Raw genomic sequence first — 27,021 nt, forward strand, 5'->3', positions numbered from 1 at the left:
GTTAAGAGCTTCTTCGTTTTTAATTTTAATAGAAAAAACGTATTCAAAATAATACAACAGGAAGTATCCAGTAAAGATGACAACAAAAGATGTGATCAGGTCTGTGTCTATATGGCAACCACGCATCCTCCCCTTGATCTCAGCCCAGTTTGCTGCTTCAGTACCTGTGTGTTTGTGTTTGTGTGTGTGTGTGAGTGAGAGTGTGTGTGTGTGTGAGAGAGAGAGAGTGTGTGTGTGTCTGTGTGTGTGAGAGAGAGAGGTGTGTGTGTGTGTGTGTGTGTGTGTGTGTGTGTGTATGTGAACACTAAACCAAAGCAGAAATGGAGCTTTACAGAATACCTCTGACTGATGCACATGACAGTCTGCTGGTGAAATGAAAGGGATACAATAATGCGTGTGTTTGTGTGGTTAATATGTACATGCTGCGGGTGTGTAGGGATGAGAGTGTGCTACCATATGTACAATAAAAGACTGTGTGTGTGTGTGTGTGTGTGTGTGTGTGAGCTAGGATCTGCAGTGTGATGGTACATATGAAGGAGGATGGATCGGGTTGAGACACAGATGCTCTGAATTAACGCAGCTTCAGTCTGCCTGCTGTGGTGATGAGGATGATAATGACATTGATGATGATGATACACTACGAAGGAAGCCAAGAATAAAAACAAACTGAAGAAAAAGGAAAAAATAATAACTGAACATGTGGCTGCGGAACAGATTAAAAAAAAAAAAAAAAAAAAAAAAAAAAAAAAGGTCCTTGACTTCAGAAGGCAGGAGGAGTTTAGAGTTTCTAAATCACCAGCTCGCTCCCTACTCTCTCTTATTAAAATATCACAAATTTCTCACTCTTTATTCTCCACTTTCCCTCACCCTCCCTCACCCATTCTCTCAGTCCCTCGTGGCCCAAGCAGGCCTGGCTGTATGTAGGCAGGCCAAAAAGTTCAGTGTGGATCCTGGTGGCGTTGCGTAACTCCTCTGCCTTCACCATCTTTTCCTCCCCTGGGCTTCTTGTGTGTCTTCTCGGTAAACCGACACTTGTCCCTACTGGGTCTCCATATTTTGGGGAGTTCCTTTTGTCGAGTTGCCGGGGTTAAATATTCAGGAGGTACAGATGGACAGATACGGGGCGGGGGGACAGATGGAGGGACGAGGAGCTGCTGTTGTCCTGCTTAAGGAAAGTACTCTGTTTGACCCGACTGTGGCAAGTCCTTCTCTCCCGTTCACGGTGACATGTGCCCATCCGTCGTCACGTCCTCCTCCATCTCTCCCTCTTTTCATCTGTCTGTCCCTTCATCGCTCCGACACCTCCATCTGTCTGCTCAGGGGCCTGAAGGGGTGAGGCTCTAAGAGAGGAGGGCTGTAGTCTCTGAAGAAAGTGTTCTTTATCCCATTATTTCTTTCTCTCTCTCGTTCTCTCACATTTATCCCCCACTCTTTCACTTTTGATTAAAATACTATCTTTGCCATACACACACACATGCTCATTCCAACACATAGTTTCCTGTCAAATCGACGCCTCATTGGTAAAACACTGATTCAACTCTCTCTCTCTCTCTCTCTCTCCCTCTCCCAGGCACACATAAGCACACATGTACGCATTTACACTCACGCACACACACACATCCACACACTGTGAGGCTCTCTGTGGGGCTGAATCTTGGGGGCCTCTGTGCTATGTCCCATCTTCCTCCTCCCCCTCCGAACAGTAGTCTCGCCCCTACAAAGAAAAGCATCAGGGAGAATATGAGATGTGCATAATTTTCCTGCTTTCTCTACTCTAATTTGTTCCAGTTAAGTACACCCAATAATAACCTACTTTAAATGACTCTGTACTGTTTGCATTCGGCAAAAAAAACCCACGCACCTGTTACTCCAGTCACGTTTAAAATGAACCCTCGTCTATTTGCAGGTACTGACATAGAAAATACTGGATGAGGCTGTAAAGTGCTGACAGGTGAGCAGGTATGTTGTTTTGTTTCTTGCATCGTGATAAGGAGCTAACTCATCTGCTTTCCTCTCCTCTCCAGAGCCCACCTAACAGCTTGTCTAACGCTACACTCTGTGTCTCTTTAAATAAGGCTTTAAAGGCGCAGGCTGCCTCAGTAGTACACTGCAAATCAGTGGTGGAAGTGCGTTTACAAAAGTAGGGTGCCTAAGTACTACTTTGAGGTACTTAACTACCATATTTTCCATTTTATGCCACTTTAGACATTTAATTCACTCATTCATTTTTTAATCTCCACTACATTTGTCTGACATTTATGGTAACCTGTTATTAAGCACATTACAGTTGAAAGGATTAGTTGATTAATCAATTAGTCTATCGAAAAAATCGTTAAGTGCAACAGTTTGGATACTTGATTAATTGTTTTTCAAGCAAAATGAAAAAACTACTAGATGCTTTTCTTTGTCTTATGTGATAGTAACCTGAATATCTCTACACTGTTTGTCTGCCAAAAGAGCAGCTTTAAGTGTATTTTCTTGATATAAGCAAAAATTGGAATGCAGGACTGTTTCCTGTGACTTATATTTAATATTTCTACTGCAACCTGAATACCTCTGAAAACACACTGACAGGGTTGAAAAATGAAATGTAGCACACCAAAGCTGAATCGAGCCGCTGCTCACTGTCAGTTCACTTTGCAACCTCATCTATAGTCAGCAACAACTGGTGTAATTCAAGTGGCAGACTAAGAGGAGTAAGTGCTCATCACTACAGCGATGACCTGTTCCTCCCCCTCACACATGTGGAGCCGAGTGTTGAGCTCCTAAGCAGAATGACAATGTGGACTAATGGATGTTGTTGTACAGCCTGTCTCTTTAAATGTTAAGACCCAGCTGTTTCTTTAAACGCTCCGAGACCCAGTCTGTGCCCCTTAAACACACACATATACACACACACATATACACACACAATCCCCCCCGCCGCCCCTCACCTTCTCAATCTTCTCATCCAGCATCCTGAAAAATTCCTGCTGGCTCTCTGACGTGTGAATACTGAGAGAGAAAGAGAGAGAAGCGAGAGGGAGGGGGAGAGGAAGTTGGGAGACGAGGAGAAGGGAGGCAACAAATACATCATGAGAATTTTCCATTACACCCCCCACACAGCACAAACACACCAGTGTACACACACACACACACACACACACATACACACACACACACACACAACCCTCACTGCAGTGTGAGAAATCCATGGTTGCTGGAGGAATTTAAATAATTATTTTATAAAGTATTAACCCAGTCTCTCATCCAAAGGCTAAATACTCTGCAGCCACCAACAACCAATATGTATACATATACAAAGACTCAACACACACACACACACACACACACAGACACAGACACAGACACACACACACAGACACACACACACAGACACACACACACACACACACACACACACACACACACACACACACACACACACACACACACAGCGTCTGAGGTTGGCCAAGAGGCAGCATTACAAAAACCAGACACAAAATATCACTTACCTCCACATCATAATATTAACATACTGATTCTAAGTTGCATTTAATGGACACTGGACATAATGGAAATAACAGTTTATTAAAAGGGTCAGTTTCATTGGAACAATTTCAATTAAATTAATACTCCCACAGTAAGCTGGCAAAACAATACCATCACAACATCAATCAGTAGCTGTTCTGGAGCTTTCAGTTATAGCGCACAATCTTCCTCAGCAGATGAAGTTTGCCCGGTTGTCACAGGAGTGTAAATGTTTTTTCTCCACATTTTAAGGACGTCTCGTCCATGTAAACGGATTACAGTGAGGTCTATGGATTATCAATAGTAACTGTAACATTGTTTTTAGAAGGACACGTTGCTGTTGGAAATTTTAAATAGAACATTTCAATGCGAGCACCACAAATCTAATTCAATTAGTCTAAACGTGATCAATTAAATCCAAAGCTATCTGTAGGCTGCTGCTGGACGTAAGAAATATGTAACCAAACTGTGAACCAACCTTTTAACAATGTTGGTGATCAAGTGTTCAAATAATCAGAGTTGTCTATAATATATAATAATAATATAATATATAGATCATATATTTTTATACAATATCCAGATTTACAGCGCACAGACTGCTGCTGGCTACTTACTTTGACTTGATGTTTGCTGCAGCGACCTCTTTCTGCGGTTTGCCCCTGTACTGCGCATTACTCTTCTCCTGAAAGACACACACACACACACACACACACACACACACACACACACACACACACACACACACACACACACACACACACACACACACACACACACACACACACACACACACACACACACAATTACTCTTCATTATCAGCTGATAAAAAAACACAATAAAAAACAAACAACTCATATTAGCAAACAGCCACACCACTGAAAGCACACATCAAACCTGCATTATCAAATTACATCCTCACCCACCTGGCACTGCACAACATCAGGACACCGAGGACAGATATAATGTATGTAGGTCTAAATAAAACTGAAACTCCGATGAAGGTTGGCCAGCATGAGCTTTGTGTACAGTTTCCTGCTACGGTGAAATATTGCAGCGATTCAACCCAAAAAACAAAAAAAAAGCTGTAACCTGCATCTGTCACTGCTCACTGTGCGGGTGTGGGAATTCCTCTGTGACAGGAAAAACCTACAGTACTGACAAGTGGTAGGAAACAAATGCTGGTCTGACCACATGTAGTGACTGTTCTGGAGGTTAACCTGGTAGTGTAAAAAATGCGGTTGGGTCTTCCAATAACTCATTCAACTGAATAACATATCATATCTTCCGTTTGAAACAAGATATTTAAACTATTTCTGAGGTTCAAACAATGTGGTCTTTTTGTGACAGAGTTTGTTGTATCCAAGAGATATTAGGAAAACACAAATATGCTTTCTGCATGAGGCTGTCAACAGGCCATAATCTGAGCAGCATTTTATCTGATTTCTTCATGTGAAATCTTTTCTTGTGCTGCTGTGGGATCAAATTTCAGATGATAAGAGATGCTTCCCCTCTGGTTGTAGCCAGTTACTGTGATAAGGCTGGTATTTGAGCTGCAGTAATAAATATTAGTGGCGATGGGAGACTACTTCTGTTTTTTAATCAGGATTTATAGTTACATTGGTTATTATTTCCCCGCTTGCAAGGACACCAGGCAGGCTGACCTGATTTACTGAATAAGCAAACAGGCTCTCGCTTCACACCTCCTCCGTCATTCAATGTGTTGAGAAGGATATAAATATGTGCAAGCTTTATAAACTGGAGGTTAAACGTGCAAGAGGGGTTGGATAGTTATTAATACAAAAAAATTACAATATAACATTTCTTTCCGCTGTTTAAGACGACAGGTTTAGCAGTACGGAGTCAAATCAACTGAGCAATCAGCCCCCACATTCCACACACGCCAGCATGTTGTCTCTACCTGCGTGTGAGGAACCTCTGTGTGTTTTTGCATGTGTGCAAGAGACAATAAGTGTGTACGTGCGGGTCTGACAGAGCTGCCTTTGTACACAAACACGAGCTTGTTCGCTTGAGCTGATAAACTGTCAGAGAAAGGTCTGAGTCTGTGTGTGGATGACGGGCTGTCAGTGGGTGGGTTTAGTGTGTGTGTGTGTGTGTGTGTGTGTGTGTGTGTGTGTGTGTGTGTGTGTGTGTGTGTGTGTGTGTCTCTCTCTCACCAGGTTCTCCTGGTTGCGTGCATTCACCCGGTTTTCATCCCCTCTCATGTACTTCACCTCCTCCACTCCCTTCATCTTGTATTCATCTGAGGAGAGAGTGGTTTGGAGACAGAAAGAGAAAGAGAAAGAGAGGGCGAGAGATAGAGAGAGAGGCATGATTAAAGAGAGAGAGCAACAACAACCTGTATTTATCAGGCGTCTCCCAGAGAAGAAACACTGAGCAGATTCCTTTCATTCATCCTGGTCAATCTGATCTGAAAAGCTAAAATAATTGACCTATCAGCTACACTGTACTCTCACTGCATTATGTCAACATTACCAGTGACCGTAACATTGATTTTAGTTATAATTTGTCTGACATAATCCGATAACTACAACCTGATACAGTGTTTTAGAGAGTGGATATGACAGCTGAGGTATAATTAGGAGGACACTAGTCATCTCCTTTCCATTTTAGCTACAGCAACTCATCTGAGGAAAGAGAAAAACAAAGCAAGAGGGAATACACGTGTATGTGAAGTAAGAGGAGACAGAAGAGACATGAGGGAAGGGGAAAAGGGAACAGATAAGAAGGAGAAAGCTGGCAGGGATTAAAGATCAGTTGAACAGCTTCTAGGCTACATGGACAGCTTAGACATTTAAGACAGTTAAGACGAGCTGAGCGGCGAGAACAGCAACACTTCCGCGAAACTGCACAGCGACGCCACCACGTCCCACGCTAAAGGTAGAAACGAGGGCAATAAACCAAATGTGTTGAATTAACAGCGCCGTGCATCTCTTACTGAACGAGTCCAATACAACTAAAATAGATGCAACGACCAGTGAGGTAAAACCACAAGTTCAGTCTCATTCTCCAATCCAGAAGTTTGAGATCTCTAACTGGTTTATACCGTATTAATCAGGACAAACTGAGTAAGCGAGAGGAGATAAAAGGTTCTTATACAAATTAGTGTGAAAGTTGATACATTATGTCCTACAGATTTAAGATCATACTGTCCAGCCTGCGTAGAAATGAAAGTGTAGTATTTTAACATTAAATAAATCATTAACACATTAATTTTGAGACATTGTAGTGAGATTTGGAGCCTCTACTGACCTCAAGATTGCGGGATGGACAGGAAATTAATCTGCAGCAGAATTGATAATCAGTTAACCACTTTCAAGTAAAAATATATCTTTGGTCTTTTACTGTTGTTCAGAGGAATTAAGACATTTGAAGACGTCACATTGGGCTTTGGGAAACGGTGACGATGTAATTGTCACTAGTTTATAGACAAAATGATTAATTGGGAAAATGATCTGCAGAGTATTCAGTTATGTTAATACTAATTAGCTGCTTTCAATCTATCTACTAACTGCTCAGCTAATGCTACGTTTAAAATCACACCCTTGTTCACTCATTCACTATTCCCTACTTCAAATACACCCAATAGTTTACTCTATAATGAGCGATAAATGGAGATTATTGTATGGATATCAACCTTTTTTTATTAAGTACATGTGGTTTTTAAATCTAGACAATAGAAAATAATATCACCATAAATCTGACAGTGATGTAAGATGATATGAAGTCTAAAATCTCTACATACAGCACCTTTACATAAAACCCAACCCTACCTAACCTTGAGCAGAACAATACAAGCCTGCTGGTTTTTCTGCTGACTACCTGGTTGTTGGACATTTAACTGATTAAGCAGCCAAGACGCCGACACACACACACACACACACACACACACACACACACACACACACACACACACACACACACACACACACACACACACACACACACACACACACACACACACACACACACACACACACACACACACACACACACACACACACACACACACACCTCTATGCCTTATCTGTTGCACTCTTTGTATTTTGCCCTCTCTCTATCAGTCTGTCTGTCTGTTTATCCATGTGTCTGTCTGTGCCACTTTGTACCCAGCTGAAGGGTTCACTCCTCCCTCTGCTCCGCTGCCTCACAATCCACCTCGCACCTGGATCACCTGTGTGTTCGCTTCTGAGTGTGTGCCCGGGATCACCTGTTTTTCCTACATTTGACACGTGCGTCACTGAAATCATTTCGAGGAGCGAGGGGGAACAGAAGGAGGGAAGCTGGCTGATTCATGAGAAACAGAAGAAACAAATGCCGACTACTACTCGGCTGTTCTGTTTGTCTCAGGAATGTAAACGAGTCGTGGCGAAGCAGCTCCTGTCTGAACATGCCGACACACACACACACACACACACACACACAAACAGTTTTATAACACTACACAGGCTCACTAAACTGAGATCTGCTCTGTGAACAGGCAGCACATACAGTGCGGCAGCAGGAAACAGAATTAAGAGCCACTTCCTCTGCACTCTTGCATATTACAGGTGCCATCCACATCAGTTTCAAGCTATATAATCTGTACCTTAAGGTGGATACATATGAATAGAAAAGGAGTAAAATTAGCTGCTGCCGTGGGCTACATAAATAAATCTAAATGGGTATTTTCAAGCAGCAGTTGAGCAAAATGTCGTTTTATGATTTGGGTGAGCTGCAGCCTGACGGGTGAAACAGGCTGACTGTTCTGCTCCTGTTACAGGATAGTCACTGAGCTTAATGTGACGGGTATACATAGATCAAAGTGACCCAGCTTACACCAATCAAGACTCATCACATCACAGACTTTACTTCAATTTAGATAGGAGCAAAAACTGGTCATGCTGTGTGAGTCCTGTAAGTGTGTGTGTGTGTGTGTGTGTGTGTGTGTGTGTGTGTGTGTGTGTGTGTCTGTCATTGTCACAAGAAATGACAAGGGTGTTTCGTCATGCTGAAGCCGGGCTCGCTTTGGGAGAAAGGGAGGGGAACAGTCAGGGAGGGAGGAAGATGAAAGGGAAGAACTATTTTGAGAAGCCGTGATTTTGTGATGTGGACATCTTTCTCTTCTCTGATTAGAGGCTGGAGCTCCGTGCTGACCTTAAGGTACCAACAGTCACAGCGTGTACACAGGGGTGTGTGTGTGTGTGTGTGAGTGTGTGAGTGTGTGTGTGTGTGTGCAGTGTGTGTTTCTATTTCAGATAATGCTGTGTCTTTGAAACAGCACGTTTGTCATTTTATGCAAGTGTGGCGTTTGTATGGGTGTGAGCCATTTAAATAGCCATCTTTGAGTGTGTGTGTATTTCTGTTTGTGTATCTGCTCTAACAGCTCTAGCTGGCCCGCCTGTCCTGTGGCTATGTCACTCTGTCCTTCCTGCTGTGTGTCCTACCTCTCGGCTACTCTGGCTCCAGGCCATCCCCAGCCTGGCCATGACATTTACACCTGAACACGATGTCTCATCTCTAACACACACACACACACACACACACACACACACACACACACACACACACACACACACACACACACACACACACACACACACACACACACACACACACACACACACACACACACACACACACACACACACCCATCACAGACGAATCTGTTTAGAAAGAAATATAGAAATACTGTGCTTAATATTCTGAACAGAAATAAATGTCATGGCTTTTGCTGGCGGGGACACAATGATAAAAAGCAGGAACAGAATGATCAGAAAAGACAATTTGAAACATTCAGTCTGTTACTTTAGTGCCAACTGTAACTAAAATGAAACTGTTCAATATAGCTTGTGACTGCGGGGAGCTCATCAATAACCTTGTGGAGACAACAACTGACTGATCTAAAAATATGTGATACATAATTAAATAATCAGATTCATTGACAAAGTTACTCATTAGCCTGCTGAATATTATATCAGTATATTGCTGTGTTATGTAGACAATGGTTAAACAGATTGGTTTCCTGTGTTGATACTAGCTTCTAATGACCTTTATCAATGCTGAGAGCCATCTGAGGGAGCCATGTCTGGAATTAGTAAAATTTAAAGTGCAAACATTTGGGGCCTGCTGGAACTGTTTCTTAAAAATATCAAAGACAGAGAAGCATCCTGCAGATTTTATCAAAACTGATGCTGTGATAAGGCCATGGACTCGGGATGTTAGCATGGATTGGCTATGCTAGCTTTTGATTGCATGTGTCGAAGCATTCAGCAAGCCACAGATGTCATGTAATGCTCAGGGAACATAAATCACAAACTAAACTCACTACAAATATACTGAGGATGGTCAAAAAAACCTTGAATAGAGAGGGTGGGAGGGAAACAATCCTATAAGGCCAGTAAACAGAAAGAGATGTACTTAACATGCTGGGTATATCTCTATATATACATATTTAAGTAGGCCTATGTACTGTATATGTACAGTAGCTATATATGCATTTGTGTATGTATTGGTAAATGGACACATGCACATTAATCTCATTCCTTTGACATTCATGGTGCGTTATTTCACTTATAGCCTAGTTTAAAGTCTTTTTTTACTCCTTTGACTAAAATGGGTGTATGTTGGTTCTGAATCCAACATACAGTACCTAGTGCATATATCTAACCTTTATTTAACTAGGGGTTATTTCACGGAGCATAAATGTTGTTTTCCAGGAACGCCCTGGTCCATAGTCACACCTGGAAGCTGCCCAGTACAACCACAGTTAACCTCAGTTCACCAGTGGAGCAGCTGAGCAGCCTTGTTAAAGGGCAGCTCAGCAGTGATAATAAGGGATGTGCAAGTGCGGCTCTTTCACCTTTAGCTGCCACATTTATCGCGCCAGCCGTGAGATTGAACCGGTGACCTTCCCGTCACCCATGTGCTATTTCATTTCTGTGTACTGTCCTCAAGAGGAACTGTACACAGACTGTATTTGTTGTGAGTTTGGTTTGTCATTTATGCTTTGTGTTCTCTGAAGAGGAGGAAGAGAAAATTCTCTGAAATGTGTCACGGCAAGAAGTTCATTCAAGGATGTATCTGCTCTCTTTCAACTGTGTGTGTGATAATATTTCCAAGGACTGAATGCCCATTTAGCGATCTGATACAGAAAACTCAGTATGACTTAAGTGCTGGCATTTCTTTGAGGCACTAATGAAAAAATCAGTTTTGAGCGATCCTGTTTTATTCACTGGGAGTAAAACATACGGTTGATCCTTTTGCTGGTGTCATGGTCTAAATGAGTGAAAAATCAGCAACCCAAAAAGCATACATGCTTTCCCTTCACGATATTCTTTCTGAATCTGACACAAAAATGTCAGAAAAATCAGGACTGACCCTCAAACCGCTCAGCTACTACACCGCCTCAAAACAACACAAATGCTTAAACATGCAGTGAAATCCGCACGCCACCACGTTGTGTATACATGTTAGGGTACCACTTACGCAATCATATACACATACAGTACTACACGCTATCTCCACCCCGATCTCCTCCAACTGTGATTATTGCAGACATCAATAGCATGATGTTGTGGAGAGTGTTGCTATTTTCCCTCGTCGTCCTTCAGTGTTTGTGTAATGGAGCTCAGACTTTTCCGGTTATTGTGCGAGAGCAACAGAGAGAGGGGGGGTTGTGAGTGGCCGGAGTCTGACAGAGCGGGCAGCCAGAATATCTGGGACACACACGCACGCACAAATACACACACGGACAGACTGGCAGTGGCAGACAATCTGTTGGTGGTGGATCAGTGTGAGCAAGAAGAGGACTCACTGTCTCACTAAATACACCGATATGCAAACATATATGAACACAAATGCATGGACACACACAGTCTGCTGGGGGTAATTGGATGAATCAATCTTTTCCGCCTTGATTATGAGAAGTACAACAGAGGCAGTGAGGTAGTTGGACTGGGGTTGGAAAGGGTGACGAGTTAAGTGGGAAGGACTAACTACGCAGTATGTGACAATGAAATACTGTAGACACTGAGGAGTTAGACAGCTAGACGTGAAGAAGAAAAAGATATGAGTGGATGAAGATGAGATGATGAGAAGCCGGTGAGAAAAAGGGGGGTTGTGGCCTGGGATAAGTCTAATCCACACTATCCAGGTCACTTCGGTCTTCCACCTCCACACACACACACACACACACACACACACACACACACACACACACACACACACACACACACACACACACACACACACACACACACACACACACACACACACACACACACACACACACACACACACTTGCAGACAAGCTCAAACAGTAGACTGGATCCAGCCAACACCACTCTGGAGTCCCCTTTAACCAACTGACAGTGAGACTGGAGGATAGGATGGGAGGAAGAGGGAGGAAAGAGAAGGGGAGGTGAAAGGACAAAAGGTTCTGACCTAATGTTGTGCCAGAGAAGAGAGGAAAAGAGCTGGGGAGAAAAAACACTGGGAGATGAAGGCAGGAAGAGGGGGAGGAGGGAGAAGGGAGGGGGTGCCAGAGACCCAAAATAGAGAGACAGAGAGAAAGAGGAAGGGAAGAACGAGGCCTTGAGCAGGGGAAGGGAAGAGGCAAGCTAACCCGAGACAGAGAAGTCGAGGAGAGGGGAAAAAAAAGAGAAGAGCAGCAGCAGCGTCAACACACGTCATTCTCCCTTCCTCTCTCAAGGAAAAACGCTCCACTCCTCCCGTGTCTCTCTCTCTCTCTCTTTCTCTCTCTCTCATCTCCTGTCTCGTTCCGTTGCTCCTTAAAAGACGAGGAGGGAAACAAGACGTGAGAGTAGAGAGATCACGGGGAGGGGGGGCTGGATGAGGGTAATGTGTTGGAGAGAGAATAGAAGGGACGAGGAAGAGCAGCCAGTCAAAGAGAGGTCGCAGAAAGAGGGTGAGAGGCTGGAGAAGAAGGGAGGGAGAAGGGTCATGGGGAGAGAGGGATGACGGAGAGAAAAAGGGAGAGAGAGAGAGGACCTCCTGTGGATCGTCATCTGCCACGTCCATCCGCCCGCGTGCAGTTATACCAGAGTGTTGCTCCTAATTCTTAATCGCTGTTAATCCCTCTGCCACCCATCATCTCTCTCTTTCTCTGGCTTTCACTTTCATTTCTCTCCCTCATTTCACAACAGCCTGCAAGCTATTAATAAAGCCTGAGCTGCAACTGACAATTATACACATTACAGATTAATCTTCTGATTTTTTTTTTTTCAATTAATCAATTCTAAAAAATTACATCGTGTTTAGCAAACGCTTTTGTTCTTCGAAGTGACTCATTTTTAAAAAAAAATTTTTTTAAATAGAGGGGATTCAGTGGACACACCCTAACCCTAACCCAAGGACACAGGGAGGGGCCGGGTATTGAATCACAAACAATATTAAGTTTAAAATAATGTAAAACAGAGAATAGCAGCAAATCACTGAAGGAAAGAAGGAGGAACCAGAGAATTTGGGCTTTTTTTTGCTTGAGAAATGATTTCAACGATTGAAGTTAAAATACATAAAAGTTGTTGATGAATTGGTTCTCCATCTATATAATAATCCCGTGGTTGCCAGTCTTCTTGTCTTGTGACCCCTTTAAAAGCAAAGCAGTGTCTACTTGTGAATCTTGTCACAGGTTGCATATGTCTGATTTATGAGTCGTCCATCAGCGACGTTCCCTTTTTTCTGTTTCATTTCAATAGTTTTAGAGGCCTCAAACTATCCAATATTTCACCACACGAAAACAAAGATTAGGGAAAAAAATAATTTTGTCTCGCATAAATATGTTTTCCCTTCTTTCTCTTAAGATAAATCTGAGGGGTTTCCACCTACATCATATAGGTATTCCATTAATTTGCAGCTGCAGAAGCCAAGATATTTAGTCCCTAGTATGGGTCAAGCTCCGAAAACACTGAATCCTACATTTCCCATAATACAACTCAACAGTGTCTTTCATCAGAACCCCCACTGCCTCCTGAATACCTATTTATTTCAAACCCCACACCTCCAGTGAACACAGACTATTAATGACATCAAGGTTATGTCTTTCAAACTTTGGAAAACTTCCTCCAAAACCAAAGAAAAGATCACATAAGTGTGGCGTACCCCTTTAACAATCTCCTTCCTTTCCATTCCTCTCGGTTTCTCTCTCACTTCCAAAAATCGAAATATTGAGAGCTAAGGATACGAAACACCTGAGTGGGCACAGAGTTAAACACTGCAGTCTCACTAACTGGTTACTTCCTCTCTCGAACAGTGTCAACGCGGATGATTCCAATAAAACTGTGGTGTTGACAGTTATTGTCTGAAATGGAGAACCTAACACTCTGCCAGAGGACTATGAGCTATAATGAAGAGAATGTATTGTGAGGTCAGACGGGGCAATGGGTCTGCGCTGAGCAATTAACGGAGTGAAATGGAGCCGTGAAGCTTTTATTGACATCTGTGTGTGTGTGTGTGTGTGTGTGTGTGTGTGTGTGTGTACTGACCGGTGAAGAGGTCTCCGTTGCTGTAGGCCTTGCCGCGTCCCTCCTCATCGTTTGGCACGGCCGACACCTGCTTGGCCGAGGTGCAGCCCATGGCCTCACACTCTGAAACCTCTCCTCATCGCACTCTCACCTGGCCGAGGACAGAGACAAACATTGTAAAATGAAAGGCTGCTGCTTTTTACTATCTCAACAAGTGCTGTACTGTTTGTTCAGATATGGTGAGTGTCACTCATGCTAACTAACCTCTTCTTCTTTATTCTGAGCAAACTGGGTCATTCAATGTGAAATACTTCATACAGTATTTTCTCCAAACATTTGCTTCTACTTTAAAATACTCTGATCTGCAAATATATTCAATTCAACAGCTGCAAACAGTACCAACACTTTCAGAGCAGATGCTTGTCTTATTTCATTAGAAAAATACATTTAGCTACGTTTTGGCCATCCTGTATTAAGACTTTGAGGCAGGACATGTAAAACGCATTATTTCCCTCCACCTTACAGTAGCATGTCTCTAACAACTGGTGTTCAGAGCCACGAACGTAGGCTGAGTCATAATACATCAGTAGAAAAGTGAAGTGAGCATTTATATGAAAATGTTGCAGATTATTACTACGACCTCGTAACAGTTCGTTTTAGGACTAAACATAACCACTGTCATTATGTGTGGAGAGCAGAATCAGCAGGGTAGCCCAGTGGGTAAGCAGACTAGATTATCTGGTTTGAAGTAAGGCAATAAATAAATCAGTGTTTTGATTATATTCATATTAGATTAATTAATGTATTATATAATGTCACTGATTATCTTCCTGATTGATAAATAAATTAAATGTAGTAGTAAATTAAATACATTTTAAAACTCTTAAAACATAAGGATTAATTCCAATCGCAAAACAAACACAACTGTTTCCTTATGTCTTAAAAACAGTCAAAGAGGATTCAAAAATAAAAGCTGCAAATCCTGAAATTTGAGAACTTAATTTTTGGTATTTTTATTTGATTAATTACTTAAAGCAGTATTATTAGTTTGGGGTTTTTTTTACTGTTGGGGGTCAGCAGGATAAACTGTTAACCCAACCTTGACATATTATCACCTTATAACGTTGCTATTGTGAATGCATTAGCAAACTGTAGAGTATTAACACATCCAGCAGAAACAAAGCAACATTAGCATTCACTTAGAATCGTGTTTCTGCACATCAAATGGATTTAAGTCTAATATTCACTCTCCTTTTAGCTGTGTTTTTTTCTCCACCAACTCCCAAAGGAAATATGTGGCTCTTTTGCTGCTACATGCCAAAGACAAGTGCTAAACTATGTTCACCAGCTAGTTTTCAACATTGTCTATCTCCTGTCTGACTGGAAAAACAAAACAATTAGCTTTTAAGACACTAAAATCCTCTGTATAACTGAGGGGAACTGCAGTTCTCTGTGGGTTCATCACTACAAGCAACTCCTTCACATTGTAATCATTTGATCCATTGTTAATATGAAAATATTCATCAGTGCAGCTTTAAAATGAAATTGAAATTGATGTTGTAAACCAAACAGCTCCCTCGTAGCACCATGAGGCTGGGAGTCTGGGCCTAAAATAAACATGACACTTGGTTATTATTCAGAAAACAAGAAAGCTAAGCCCTCCCATTCACAGGGCCAGCTGACACTGAAAAGAACGTCACTGTCAGTCAATCACAGACACTGTCAGACACATTACACTATAGATAGTCTCCATGTCACTCACACATGCCATATGCTGTCATTGACAGAGCCCATCTGACTGCTGCCAGTTAGAAAAATGCACACACACATAGAGGCAGCCAATGATTACCCATCACCAAAAATGAAATCTGCAGCGACAGTACAGAAGTGAGCGGTGGAGAGGATGAGGAGAGCGGAGTGGACTGAAGAGGCTTTTTGGAGAGGCAAAAAAGACAAAGAATGGGAGGAAGTAGGTGGGGGGACAGGGGTGAGGGAAAGGGTGGAAAATAGGTGGGATAGAAAGAGACCAGAGAGAAAGACGAGTGCAGAGCTTCAAAAGAGCGCCGCGTGCTCCTCCTCCCTCCTTCAGTGATCCTCGGAGCGTTTGAAGTTGACAGGAGGCCAGTGTTTACTCCTGTGTTTAGGCTGCGGCCGACCAGCCTCCATCCCTCCGGACACAACACAAAGCGCCAGGTGTACAGGGTGCAGGGAGCGGTGTGATGGTCGCTGTATGAGTTAACTGTATGGATGGCTGTGACCATACTGTATGTTGTATTTTTTATTGTACTTATAACCATCGTTCCTAACTAGTAATAGGTTACAAAACAAACAAGATGGTTAATTGATTGTACAGGTTACAATAAGGGATTGTTACTGAGTATTCAGGTGTGCTCACTTTCAGTTTGACATTTCTTTCCCTGTCAGACTTCCTTATAGTGCCGTCACCACGTTCATAGACCTCAGCAATAAACTTGGTGAGTTTATGTGAAACTACTATTATATTAAAAATTGAATATTCAGTCTATAATGAGAATCAGAATCAGGATAATCTTGAACATCCTCTCATGGCGTGACTTGAAAAAGCTGTCCAGCTCTCCAGCATACAGTCCTATATTGATTTCCTCATTTATATTGAACAAGGGAACAAGAGGGAGCTGCATTTTTCCAGTCATTCCAAAATCCTAAGCCTGTCACCGTGGCTAAAGGCTCAGCTCACCCGATGTATCCCATACAAAAAAGCAGTTCAACAGGATGTGTGGAAAAAGTATAGATTCCAAAACAAAGAAGAAAGAAAACAAAATGTAGGGTAAAGTGATTCCAGTATGTTTTAGTGCCATTTTAAAAGTATGAAGTATTTCAATGAGTTAGTTACTCCCTCACAAGGGAGGGTGAAGCTACACTGCTAGATGTCACAAAATCCTACACACTGGACCTTTAACATGAACACATATTTTTGATAAGGTTTCCTTAAATTTCATTATTAGAATTGTATAGTGGAACATTTTACATTTGTCCATGATCTCCTTCAGACAAACTGTTATGGAGACAGTGTTATAAACTACTTCAAGTATATTTTTGGCATTTCAGCACTGCAATCTCTTATTACTTATCGACCACCATTTACACCATCACCAGTATATCAGCAATACGCTAACATTGGCTCATATGTTGGCCTAGCCATTGTATTGGATATTGGAATCGACACCATACATGGGAAAACTAAAAGGCAAGGCTATAAAGGCGGCTGTACAGTGCCCTGAAAGTATTAATGCACTTGAGTATTGCAATATTATGTTTTATGACAGATGATGAGTGTTTCTCAGAGTCACTGTATGGATTTTGTGTTTAAACCCCAACTACTCCTACAAGTCCTACAAAGCAGTTCAGTTTTAAAAAGGTGGCAGCCCTATAGTAAGTAATGTTATAATCAATAGCCAAAACTGAATACAATATTCAAGGTTTTAATCAATTATCCTTTGATACTGATGTAAATGTGTGAGCTGTGTGTATGTTCAGTACAGGCTGAGGGAATTTGTATTTGAATCTTTTTCTCAGCTCTCGAGGTATAACGACATTAATCTCCAGAGCCTGAGCAGAGCTTACACCTGAATTTCTCAAAGGGCCCGCGGGTGAGAGGAGGCTGTAACCGGGGAGAGAGAATCAAGAGACTCAAACACGCACTAGCTTGTGTGTGGTTGTGTCACCTGTGGCCTGAACTCTGTGTGTGTGTGTGTGTGTGTGTGTGTGTGTGTGTGTGTGTGTGTGTGTGTGTGTGTGTGTGTGTGTGTGTGTGTGTCCTGGTCTAGAGAGCAGCTTATCAGCCCATTCCAGGCAGCCTGGGACACCTCTTACTATGACTGCCGCTCTGGAGCAACTCAATTACGGCTCACACACACACACACACACACACACACACACACACACACACACACTCATAAACCCACATAGACACGCGCAGCTGGATGGTCTTAATGCAGTCTCAGACACGTCGTCACAAAGGGACTTTAGCAGTAAAGTTTCAAAAATAATCTCATCCAGCATAATCTGTCAGTCGCTTAAATGAGGATTCCGCTCTGAGGAGGACGAGGTGCGTTGCCGGAAACGCTGCCGCGGGGGGCACATGTTACCTGTCAGAGGATCACGGCATAGTGAAGCAGAGAAGCAAAAGACAAAAGACAAAGATGGAGAAAAAAAGCACAGACATCCACAGAGAAAAGACAAGAGAGGGAACAATCAAGTTTCTCTTAACTGAGCTATTAGTGTAGCACTGATGTGAATATTAGATTAGCAAAGCAAAGAGACTCCCTTCTGATACCACTGAAGGAAGTGCACTGAGAAATCTGAGCAGCCTTGACAGATTTTAAGTTTCAAAGGGTCTCCAGTGTGTGGGCAGCATCTGTTTGAAGGGCTTTGATTTGTGTGTATTGAAACATCAAATTGTGAGTAGGAACAGGCTAAAAATAGACCTAGCAGTCCCAGAGCTATTGTTGTGTGCAGGGATAATGCTAGGCTGTGTGAATCTGTAAGCCAAGCTGCTATTACTTGGGTTATACATACAGTATAAGCTACAGCTAGCGGGCCGACTATTACAAAGACAAATACACCTACAAATAAATAACTGTGAGGCCTGTAATAGGGAACAGGATGACGTAAAAATCAGTTGTGTTGAAATTCAGGTCAAGAAGTCAAAAATGGTGTTTTGCAAGATGCTGGTGAAAATGGTAGCAGCTTCTTATTACTCACGGTCTGTCTACACTCACGAAATAATGGTGAAATCTACAAAATCCTCTACTGAGAGTTATTTTTGGGATGCTTGGCTTGATGGGAGACGTGCAATGTTGATTCTGGCATTATAATTTAATTTAAAAAAGGAAGTACTTTCAAGACTATTTAATCATTAACAGAGAATCTGAGGATTTTGTTGTCTCAAATGCAGCGATGAAGCAGGGATTCCCATCGTTCTCACAAAAAGATTACCACAGCGCTAGGAAATAAGAAAAAAATAACTTTTGCTACACAAAATTGTATTTCTTTTACTGGCTTTTGTCCGATTTTTGGCTTGTTTTTTGTCAAATACTCAACTGGCATCGCATTTTGCCTCTTTCGGCTGTTTGAAATGAAACAGTCAGCGAGGGGAAAATTACTTTTGGATTGAACTGCCCACAACTCATAGTCACTCACTGAACAGACACAACTTTATATTAAAAAGGCTGCGAACCACTGAAATACAGAAAACTAAAGGCTCGGGAATATTCCAGTCCCCAACCCTCCTTTGCATCCTCTTACTCTTTTGCATGTGTTTCACTGTACAATGAGATCAGTGCATACACTTTTAGCATTGTCGATTTAGCGCTGAGCTCTAACCCAATGAGCCACACAGTGCCACATGCAAGACCACAGTGGGGCGTTGCACAGTGTTGATTTAAACCACAGGACAGCTGGACTGTGTGCTGCTCCGAGCTCGCCTACTCCTGTAGACGCTGAAGTGTGTCAATGGGACAAGCTTAGTCTGGCAAGTCAGCTAAAGACCCTCACACCGACCAACTATCTCTCACTCCTGCTGTTACACGCTCACACACACACACTCACGACAAGCCAACATGATCTGATAAACATCACAACATCTGAAGGGGATAAGAGTTCTTAATACCAACTGGCACACAACCACCTCAGGATCCACGCAACTCGCTCCAGATGCTTAACATTCATAACAGGCATTCTCGCCAAAGCAATGTAGTAGCCTAATTTAGAGATATAAATAATGCCATGATGTCAGCCTGCAGGTCTTGCGTCATTTCTAGCTAAACTTATGCCAGATTTGGCAGAGGGCCTTTTTAAAGTTTTACCCTGTGAGCAATCTTAAATATGTCCAAACAATAATATAAGCTCTTAACGCTCTTAAATGCCTGTTTAGGCAAAGGAATCCTAAACACATGGCAAAGGACCAATCCCTTAAAATCAATATGATTTGGCAAACACACAGGCCTGCCCATGCCTGCATACCTGGAGGTGGGACATGACCTACTCTCCGTAGTGTGAATAAGCCTTCTTTACAAGTCAGTTTGTCAAAGGAGGAACTCAAAAGGACTGTGCAGGGAGATGCGAGCGTACATGCTTGCATAAACACACACAGGGCACACAGGCTGAGCAGTGTGCAGCGAGAAGGTTTCTCAAACACAGGGTTGTGCCAGAGGCAGAGCGAGCGACCACAGAGCCTGAAAAACTGGCTGAGCAAAAGCGAAAGACAGAAGAGTACTAGAGGGAAGTTATGGTAGTGTGTGAAACAGGTTCTTTTTCTGTATGAATTCGATATTTCCTTCTAGGTTTATCAGTTTCTATCGTAGTGCTCCTGGAACAGGAGTGCCTGACTGTGATTCAGCTTCCTGGTAAGAAAAAGAGATTTGAAAGCCTGGGAGGGGAAGTGATGACTTCAGCCGTGGTCAAAGCCACAGGGAGACTGAGAGCTGCAGGACAGGTCTTTCAGCATATCCACCTGTGACACAGCAGAGATTTATCCTCTGTTTCATCATGCTGAGCCATGCTCTGCTGGTCAGTGCATTGCAATATGCTAGTGGTGCTCTCGTTACAGTGGCACGGTTACGCCACAATCTGCACAAATGCATAACTGGGATTGGAAATATACGAAGTCCAGGGTTTCCTCCTGACAAATATTAAGCTAAAGTAGTAAGAAAGTCGCCCGTATCTTGACTCATCTCATGATCAGTTTAGTTAGTGGATGACTAAACAAAGGTCACACTCATTAAATGAGACAGTGGAAGGTGAAATAGTCTTGAGGTTAATGTTTAATTTCATAATAATGTATACATGTTTTTATGATCTAGTGAGGCCGTTTTTTTCTTTCAGGTGAGGTGGCCCGCCTTTGGAATAAACCACTGAATAGGGTTGGGCATACGATAATACCGAGGTAGATATATCTGGGTGTATTAAGCAATTGCTGGCAACATTAAATGTGCAAATTAAATCTTTACCTTGGAATACGGGCAATATAGGACTGGACGATATGGATAAAATATCACTGTCTCATGTACTATATATCAGTATATATCATGATATAATAAAACAGTGAGATATTTAAGTGACGCTAACAGTAACAGTATGGCAACATCTATGACAACAGACCAATAATCTCACTGTATATACAGCTCAACCCTTGTGCAACAGAAAATACTTCACCTCACAAATGTAACACTGTGTTTGCTCTCGCAGTAAAAGCAGAAATCTAAGTGGCATACCTGAATTTGCTCCACGACACTGTGGTGGAGAAGCACTGCTGTGTGCTGCAGTGTGTCCAGCGTGTCTTTAGCTCTCTCTGTGACAGAGCAGAGTCTCAGTACAACTCCTGGGCCAGCACGCCATAATATTTACTTTAGCCAGGCAGCAAATGCTGCACCTCTCCTCTTGTCCCAGTTTAAGCACTCCATCAGTCTGACAAGCCTGGGAAGCCGTGCCAACACACTGGTGGACAGTAAAGGTTTCTCCTGAGTGGTCGGCTGTTGCCTAAAGGACGTCTCCACCTCCCCCCCTCGCTCTCTCTTACTGTCTGCTGTTGTGCGAGCAGTGGCTCTTCCCTCTTTCTTACTGTTGTAATGAGGGTGACAAGTGGTCAGAGAGGGAGGGATGGGGCGTGAAACAGATGGAGGGGGAGGTGGGGGGGTTAGATACAGGAGTTCCTATGTTCTGTAGCCGTAGCCTGGCCGTGTGACTGACAATGAGAGACACATTGTGCTGAGCTAAGGCATGTGCTGGTATGAGAGCAGCTTGTAGAGAAGTTGTTACATACATATACTTTGGCAAGAGGCCTATGTTTTTAGTCCAGCCCCGTAAAAAACAGTTGAGCTGAAATTGAGAGGTCTGCATGACTTTTGTGTGATGGACGAGAACATTTCAGATAACTATGAGCAGCCTAACTTCAGAGACCTGCACAGTAGTCTAATTGAAATGTGAGCTGCATTGGGACACATATTGGTGCAGGTAGAACCAAACCATAAAAGAACGGATTGTTCCACCTAATTCAGACTAGGCTGGGGGATAAAATGTCTCCTCTGAGGCCTATTACTGGCTGGCGTTTGCAGCACTCACTTCTCAAGAGAGAGACAGATTCCCTGAAAGAGCAAAAAGAAAGTAGTCATGCCTGTTTTATTCCCTCCAATACCACTCTGTTCTGCTGCTGTTTCCAGCTGTGACTGAGGTGAAAGCAGGTCAGAGCCTCAGGTGATTGGTGGGTGAAGGACGGGATCAAAAGGGTGGAAAAGTGACCGAAGAGATGCTTTCGTGGTATTGTGACGTCTTCATGCGTTCACATGAAACATGCAACTAAGTCTCTCGAAAACACATACTATGTGCTAATTGATGATGGCAGAAAAAATGGTGTCCAGCATTGTAGTTTACGTTTGTACTATCATAGCTTTTATGTATTCAAGTTTAGTATGTGTGAGTAAGTGCTTGTTCATCATATTTACTAACTGACAGCTGCACATGGCTGATAGAGCGGGCCTACTCCAACACAGCAGCCACACAAGGTCAAACATGTTTATGTTTTCTCTTCCAAATTCATCTGAATTGCTAACAAACCAACCCACAAACGGCAAAATAAAAGAATACCAGCATTAATATTCATTCGAAATTTACCACAGCTGAAGAAAATAAATATCAATCTCTGCGTAATTGGCGAGCATGCTGCAGGATAATTGGCAAAGCCTTTTCGGATGTGAGTCTGTCTGTGAATGAGACACATTGAAATGTTTCAAGCCCTTCACCAACGAGCTGCACATGAGCCTGTGCTTCATGGCTCAACACGGCTGGTGTGATATAACATCTGCAGTGTTATTATTTCAGATGCAAACCGGGGCTTGACCTCGTCCATTATCCGGCACCGTGGCACACACGCTACCTTTCATTCACCAGACTCTTCAACAGTTTTTAATCAACTGTCGAGACTAATGACACCGAACATGAGGTTACAGCTAGTTAGTCTAGTTACAGCTTGCCTGAAATGTATTCGTTTACAACAAGAGAAATAATGAGTCACTTAATAAGATAGACAGAGAACTAATCAGCAACTATTTTTATGATCGGTCAGTAATTTTTCAAGTAATAAATGTCAAACATATTCTGGTCCAGACAGATATTTAAGAATCTGATGTTTTTTAGACCCAAAATCAGATAAAACAAACAATTTGAATTTAGGTGATAAGATTAGTCGATTTATCGATTTGTCAATTATTCAACAACTGTTTTGATAATGGTTTAGATTATTTTTTAAGCTTCTCAAATGTGAGGATTTACCCATTTTCACTAGTTTCTATCTATTTATTAAACAAAATGATTAATCAAGATATTAATCAGCAGATCAATTGCAAATAAATCAATGAATAGCAACTTTAAGTTGTCAAGTGCAGCCCTAAAAATGATCCTGATAATGATTCAGCTGGAAGTCAATAAACAATACTGAATTATTGGCCTGCCCTACACAGTAGTAGCGTTGGATGTTTAATATTATCACTATCATAGCCAATATATCGGTTCATATCAATGATGAGGCAACAAGCAAAAACTAAACTCTACTTATTTAATTCCTGCAATGGCGTGTCATGATTTCAACGACAGTAAAAGACTCATCGCGTCTAGAAAAGCAACTAGAATGAACAAATGTTGCACATTAAATATCACATAACGTAATGAGCTCCTGTAGTGTTCGTACACAGAATCGGAAGAATAAAATGTTATGTGAACCAGGAATGTGTTGGAAGGTAAAGCCACCCAATCATTGACCGGACACTACACTTTCAGATACCCAAGACCTTAGTGTTTGTTGTCATTTTAATTTCACCTTCATCACCTGTCTTCATATTAAAACGTATGGGGTTATATTGAAGGTTGAACGCTCCACTTCTTTTCTCACATCTGCCCATCAGTGGACTTGTCATTATCTCAGCAGAGATCCAATCAGTGAGCATTTTATCGACGGCGGCGATGGGAAACAGTTGTATCTAGTCTGATGGGAAAACACTGTGCAGAGATTCACACAGCACTTCAGAGTGAACATAGGAGTGAGAAGAAGAGATAAGAAAAGAAAAAAACTGGCAAGCTAAATCATTACTGTCTCCATGTCCCATCCCAACTGGACTCTGAACACACACTGCACTGTAAACACAGTCAGGGACACCGAGACGCTGCTTTATCATGGGGACCCACACACAAGCACACAGAAGCACGTATGCAGGTTGCACAGCCGACCCCTGCTGACTCAAAAGGCGAGCAGTCAGAAGACCACTAATAGCAGAAACAGCCCACAACCACTGATCTGCACGTCGACCGCAATGCAGACAGACACGTATAAACACACAAACCAGAAGCAACGAAGCACATAATGACAACACAGGTGCAGTTTTTGGGGGTTCTGTGCGACAACATATGCTGCTGCTTGAGCTTTGATTATTCAGTCAGGTGGACAAAACCGATCGGCCAGCGAGCCCCTCAGTCAAACTGACAGACAGACAGAACCCCAAGGGATCGTGTTGTGCTGGCCTTGTGCTTTCTGCACTGCAATAAAGACCGCCTCCTCACACCTGACAGCACTAAGCACTGCCACGCAGAGAGAACACAACGCATGCAAAGCAAACACAAACTGGATGTAAGAGACAGTCAAGGGAACTCCCTCCCACACCCACACACACACACACACACACATACACCGACAGACAGACAGAAAAGACATCCTGGTAACCATGGAAACCCTCCACCTCCTCACACGGTGACATCACAGGTGTTGCATCACGACCCAAACAAGGAGGCCAAACAATCACCTGAACTGCTGGTTAATGAGCTCGAGGTGAGGAGGCCACAGGTGGACGGGCCCCCGGACGGGCAGATGAAGGGGATGCTGATCGAAGGGGATGAGGAAGAGGGAGTAGGACTAAGAATAGATCCTCCCGCCTCAGAGAGACAGACAGAGAGGAAGAGAGAGGAGCGAGGAGGAGGAGGAGGAGTGAGACTCTTTTTTTTTGTATATCTTTCGCCACCGGAACCATAAGCCATATGTGAACAACCTCACACACACACACACACACACACACACACACACACACACACACACACACACACATATACACACACAATCACACACACAGAGTGAGTGATATGCAAGTGAGGGAGGGTGGGAGAGAGAAGGCAGATGGAGGCAGATAGATGAAGACAGACAGATAAATCACGCAGGGAGAGGGACTTGCAACATCCACTCACAGGATTGCCGGTACTTGATCGTAACCTATATAACCCTGCTGTAAGCTGTTGGTGGCAGGATGCTGTGCTCTGTAACGCTGGCCACACCAACTTACTTTCACACCGGGGCACTGCACAGCCACCAAACCCATGTAATGGTCTGGTGTTGATCACATGAGGGGAAAATCTACAGTAGCTAATGGCCATATGGCACATAAAAATGCAGCAGATAGGGAACTTATCGAGTCCCTTAGTGTCTGAGGAAGAGGGGGGCCGGATACATTTTGAAATAGACTGGGGCTAAGTTTTGGCTAATGAGCTGCAAATGAGTCTGTATATCAAATCTAATTCTGGCTGCAGTGACTTTCCTAATATCATCCAGCAGCTCCTGTCTTCCCTCTGAGGCACTGGAAGTAGCAGTAATGAGCAACAGCCAGCCTTCAGAAAAAAAGAAAGAAAAGCCTAATGGTTATGTGTGGTGGTCAACAGAAGGCAATGGCTTTCTCTTATGATGCTTTAGGAGCTGTGAGGCACAGAGGCTGTACAGCCTGAGCAGCAGCAGCAGCAGCAGCAGCAGCAGTAGTAGTGGTGGTAGTAGTGGTGGTGGTGGTGGTGGTGGTGGTGGTATGGTAGCCCCTGGCCCGGTCACAGAGCTCCGTCCTGGGGCTTGAGCTGCAGCTCGGCTCAACAGCTGTGTCCAGCTGCGCTACCTCAAGGAGACAGTGGGCGCTTTGTTCCCTACAGGGCTATAAGCAGCAGTTGTGGGAGTGCAAAAGGTCTTCGTGTGTGTGTAACATAGTTTCATTTCCACAAAGGTTAACGGCCTTTAGCTAGCCACCCCCCTTCCTCCCACCAACCCCCAGGTCCGAGGGGCTTCTTCCACCGCAAACGGCCTCTAACGTTACAGCAGCGGCGGCGGCGGCAGGCGTAGAGGGAGCAGCGGGACAGGGTGGCACAGCCAACCAGGATGTGTGGAAAAATTTTGAAATGCGCTGAAGCCAAACGCTGTCCAAAAAGCCGAGGCAGCGCGAGACAAACGTACACATCTTTTGTGTGTTTCTAATGGTGAGATAAAGCTGCCTTTTAGCTTTGCAGCGACCACCGACAACAACATCAACAACAACAAAACATCGACAGATGCGAAGCCCAGTGTGGAGGAAGGAAAGCGCCGGGTAATCACGGTCCACTCAGGAAACAACAACAAAAGAGAGAAAGAAACCACAGGCAGGAGCGTGGTTTTCACCGGAGGAATAAATGACACCTCTGGCAGACGATTAAACAAGTAATTCACGCGTGTACTTACTCAGATGAACCGGTTCCGCTCGGTCCACTGGAGGGTAGCCGGTCGGTCTTCCGGGCTGTGTGTCGGGCGGGATCTGCGCTATGGAGACTGGAGAGCTCACAGCCTCGAGGACTGAACGTAAACTGTGGCTTGCGTCATTTCACCAGGATGCCACTATTGCGCGCAGCAATGCAGCCATCTTGCTGAGGAGTGCCCCACCAACTCAGCAATCACTGCTGGAGCCGAGCTGCTGCCTTGTGTTTGTTAGTGTTTACACAGAGAGTGCTATTTATTATTTATCTGAAGGAAACCCAACAACAAAACTATATTTTATTTATTTTATTTTGTTCGATAATAAAAAATATCCCATGTTTGGTGTCACTTTAAGCTAGTACTAGAAATTAACTTAAGTATATTTACTTAAAGATCCCCTCCAGACATGTATTAAGACTGTCCTATAAATAGTCTGCTCTGAACAGTAACGTGTGTCTGATTTGCAAAAAGAA

At 43.1% G+C, this 27,021-nt stretch overlaps 1 protein-coding gene across 2 annotated transcripts; it reads right to left on the bottom strand.

The window, feature by feature from the left end:
• Position 1: 1 nt before the first annotated feature.
• zgc:92140 (uncharacterized protein LOC447854 homolog) lies at positions 2 to 26,826 on the bottom strand. Of its 2 annotated transcripts, none has more exons than XM_051378076.1 (6): positions 26,537 to 26,826; positions 14,014 to 14,143; positions 5,686 to 5,771; positions 4,125 to 4,192; positions 2,934 to 2,994; positions 2 to 1,714 (listed from the first exon to the last, which is right to left on the bottom strand). In XM_051378076.1, the coding sequence occupies exons 2-6, from the start codon at positions 14,102 to 14,104 to the stop codon at positions 1,670 to 1,672; spliced, it is 351 nt and encodes a 116-aa protein (XP_051234036.1). In that variant the 5' UTR covers positions 14,105 to 14,143; positions 26,537 to 26,826; the 3' UTR covers positions 2 to 1,669. The 2 variants fall into 2 exon arrangements, with proteins under 2 accessions (XP_051234036.1, XP_051234037.1); XM_051378077.1 differs by lacking the exon at positions 26,537 to 26,826 and adding an exon at positions 21,246 to 21,489.
• Positions 26,827 to 27,021: the final 195 nt, after the last annotated feature.

Source organism: Dicentrarchus labrax, unplaced genomic scaffold, assembly GCF_905237075.1.
Source record: "Dicentrarchus labrax unplaced genomic scaffold, dlabrax2021, whole genome shotgun sequence".
NCBI classification, from domain to species: domain Eukaryota; kingdom Metazoa; phylum Chordata; class Actinopteri; family Moronidae; genus Dicentrarchus; species Dicentrarchus labrax.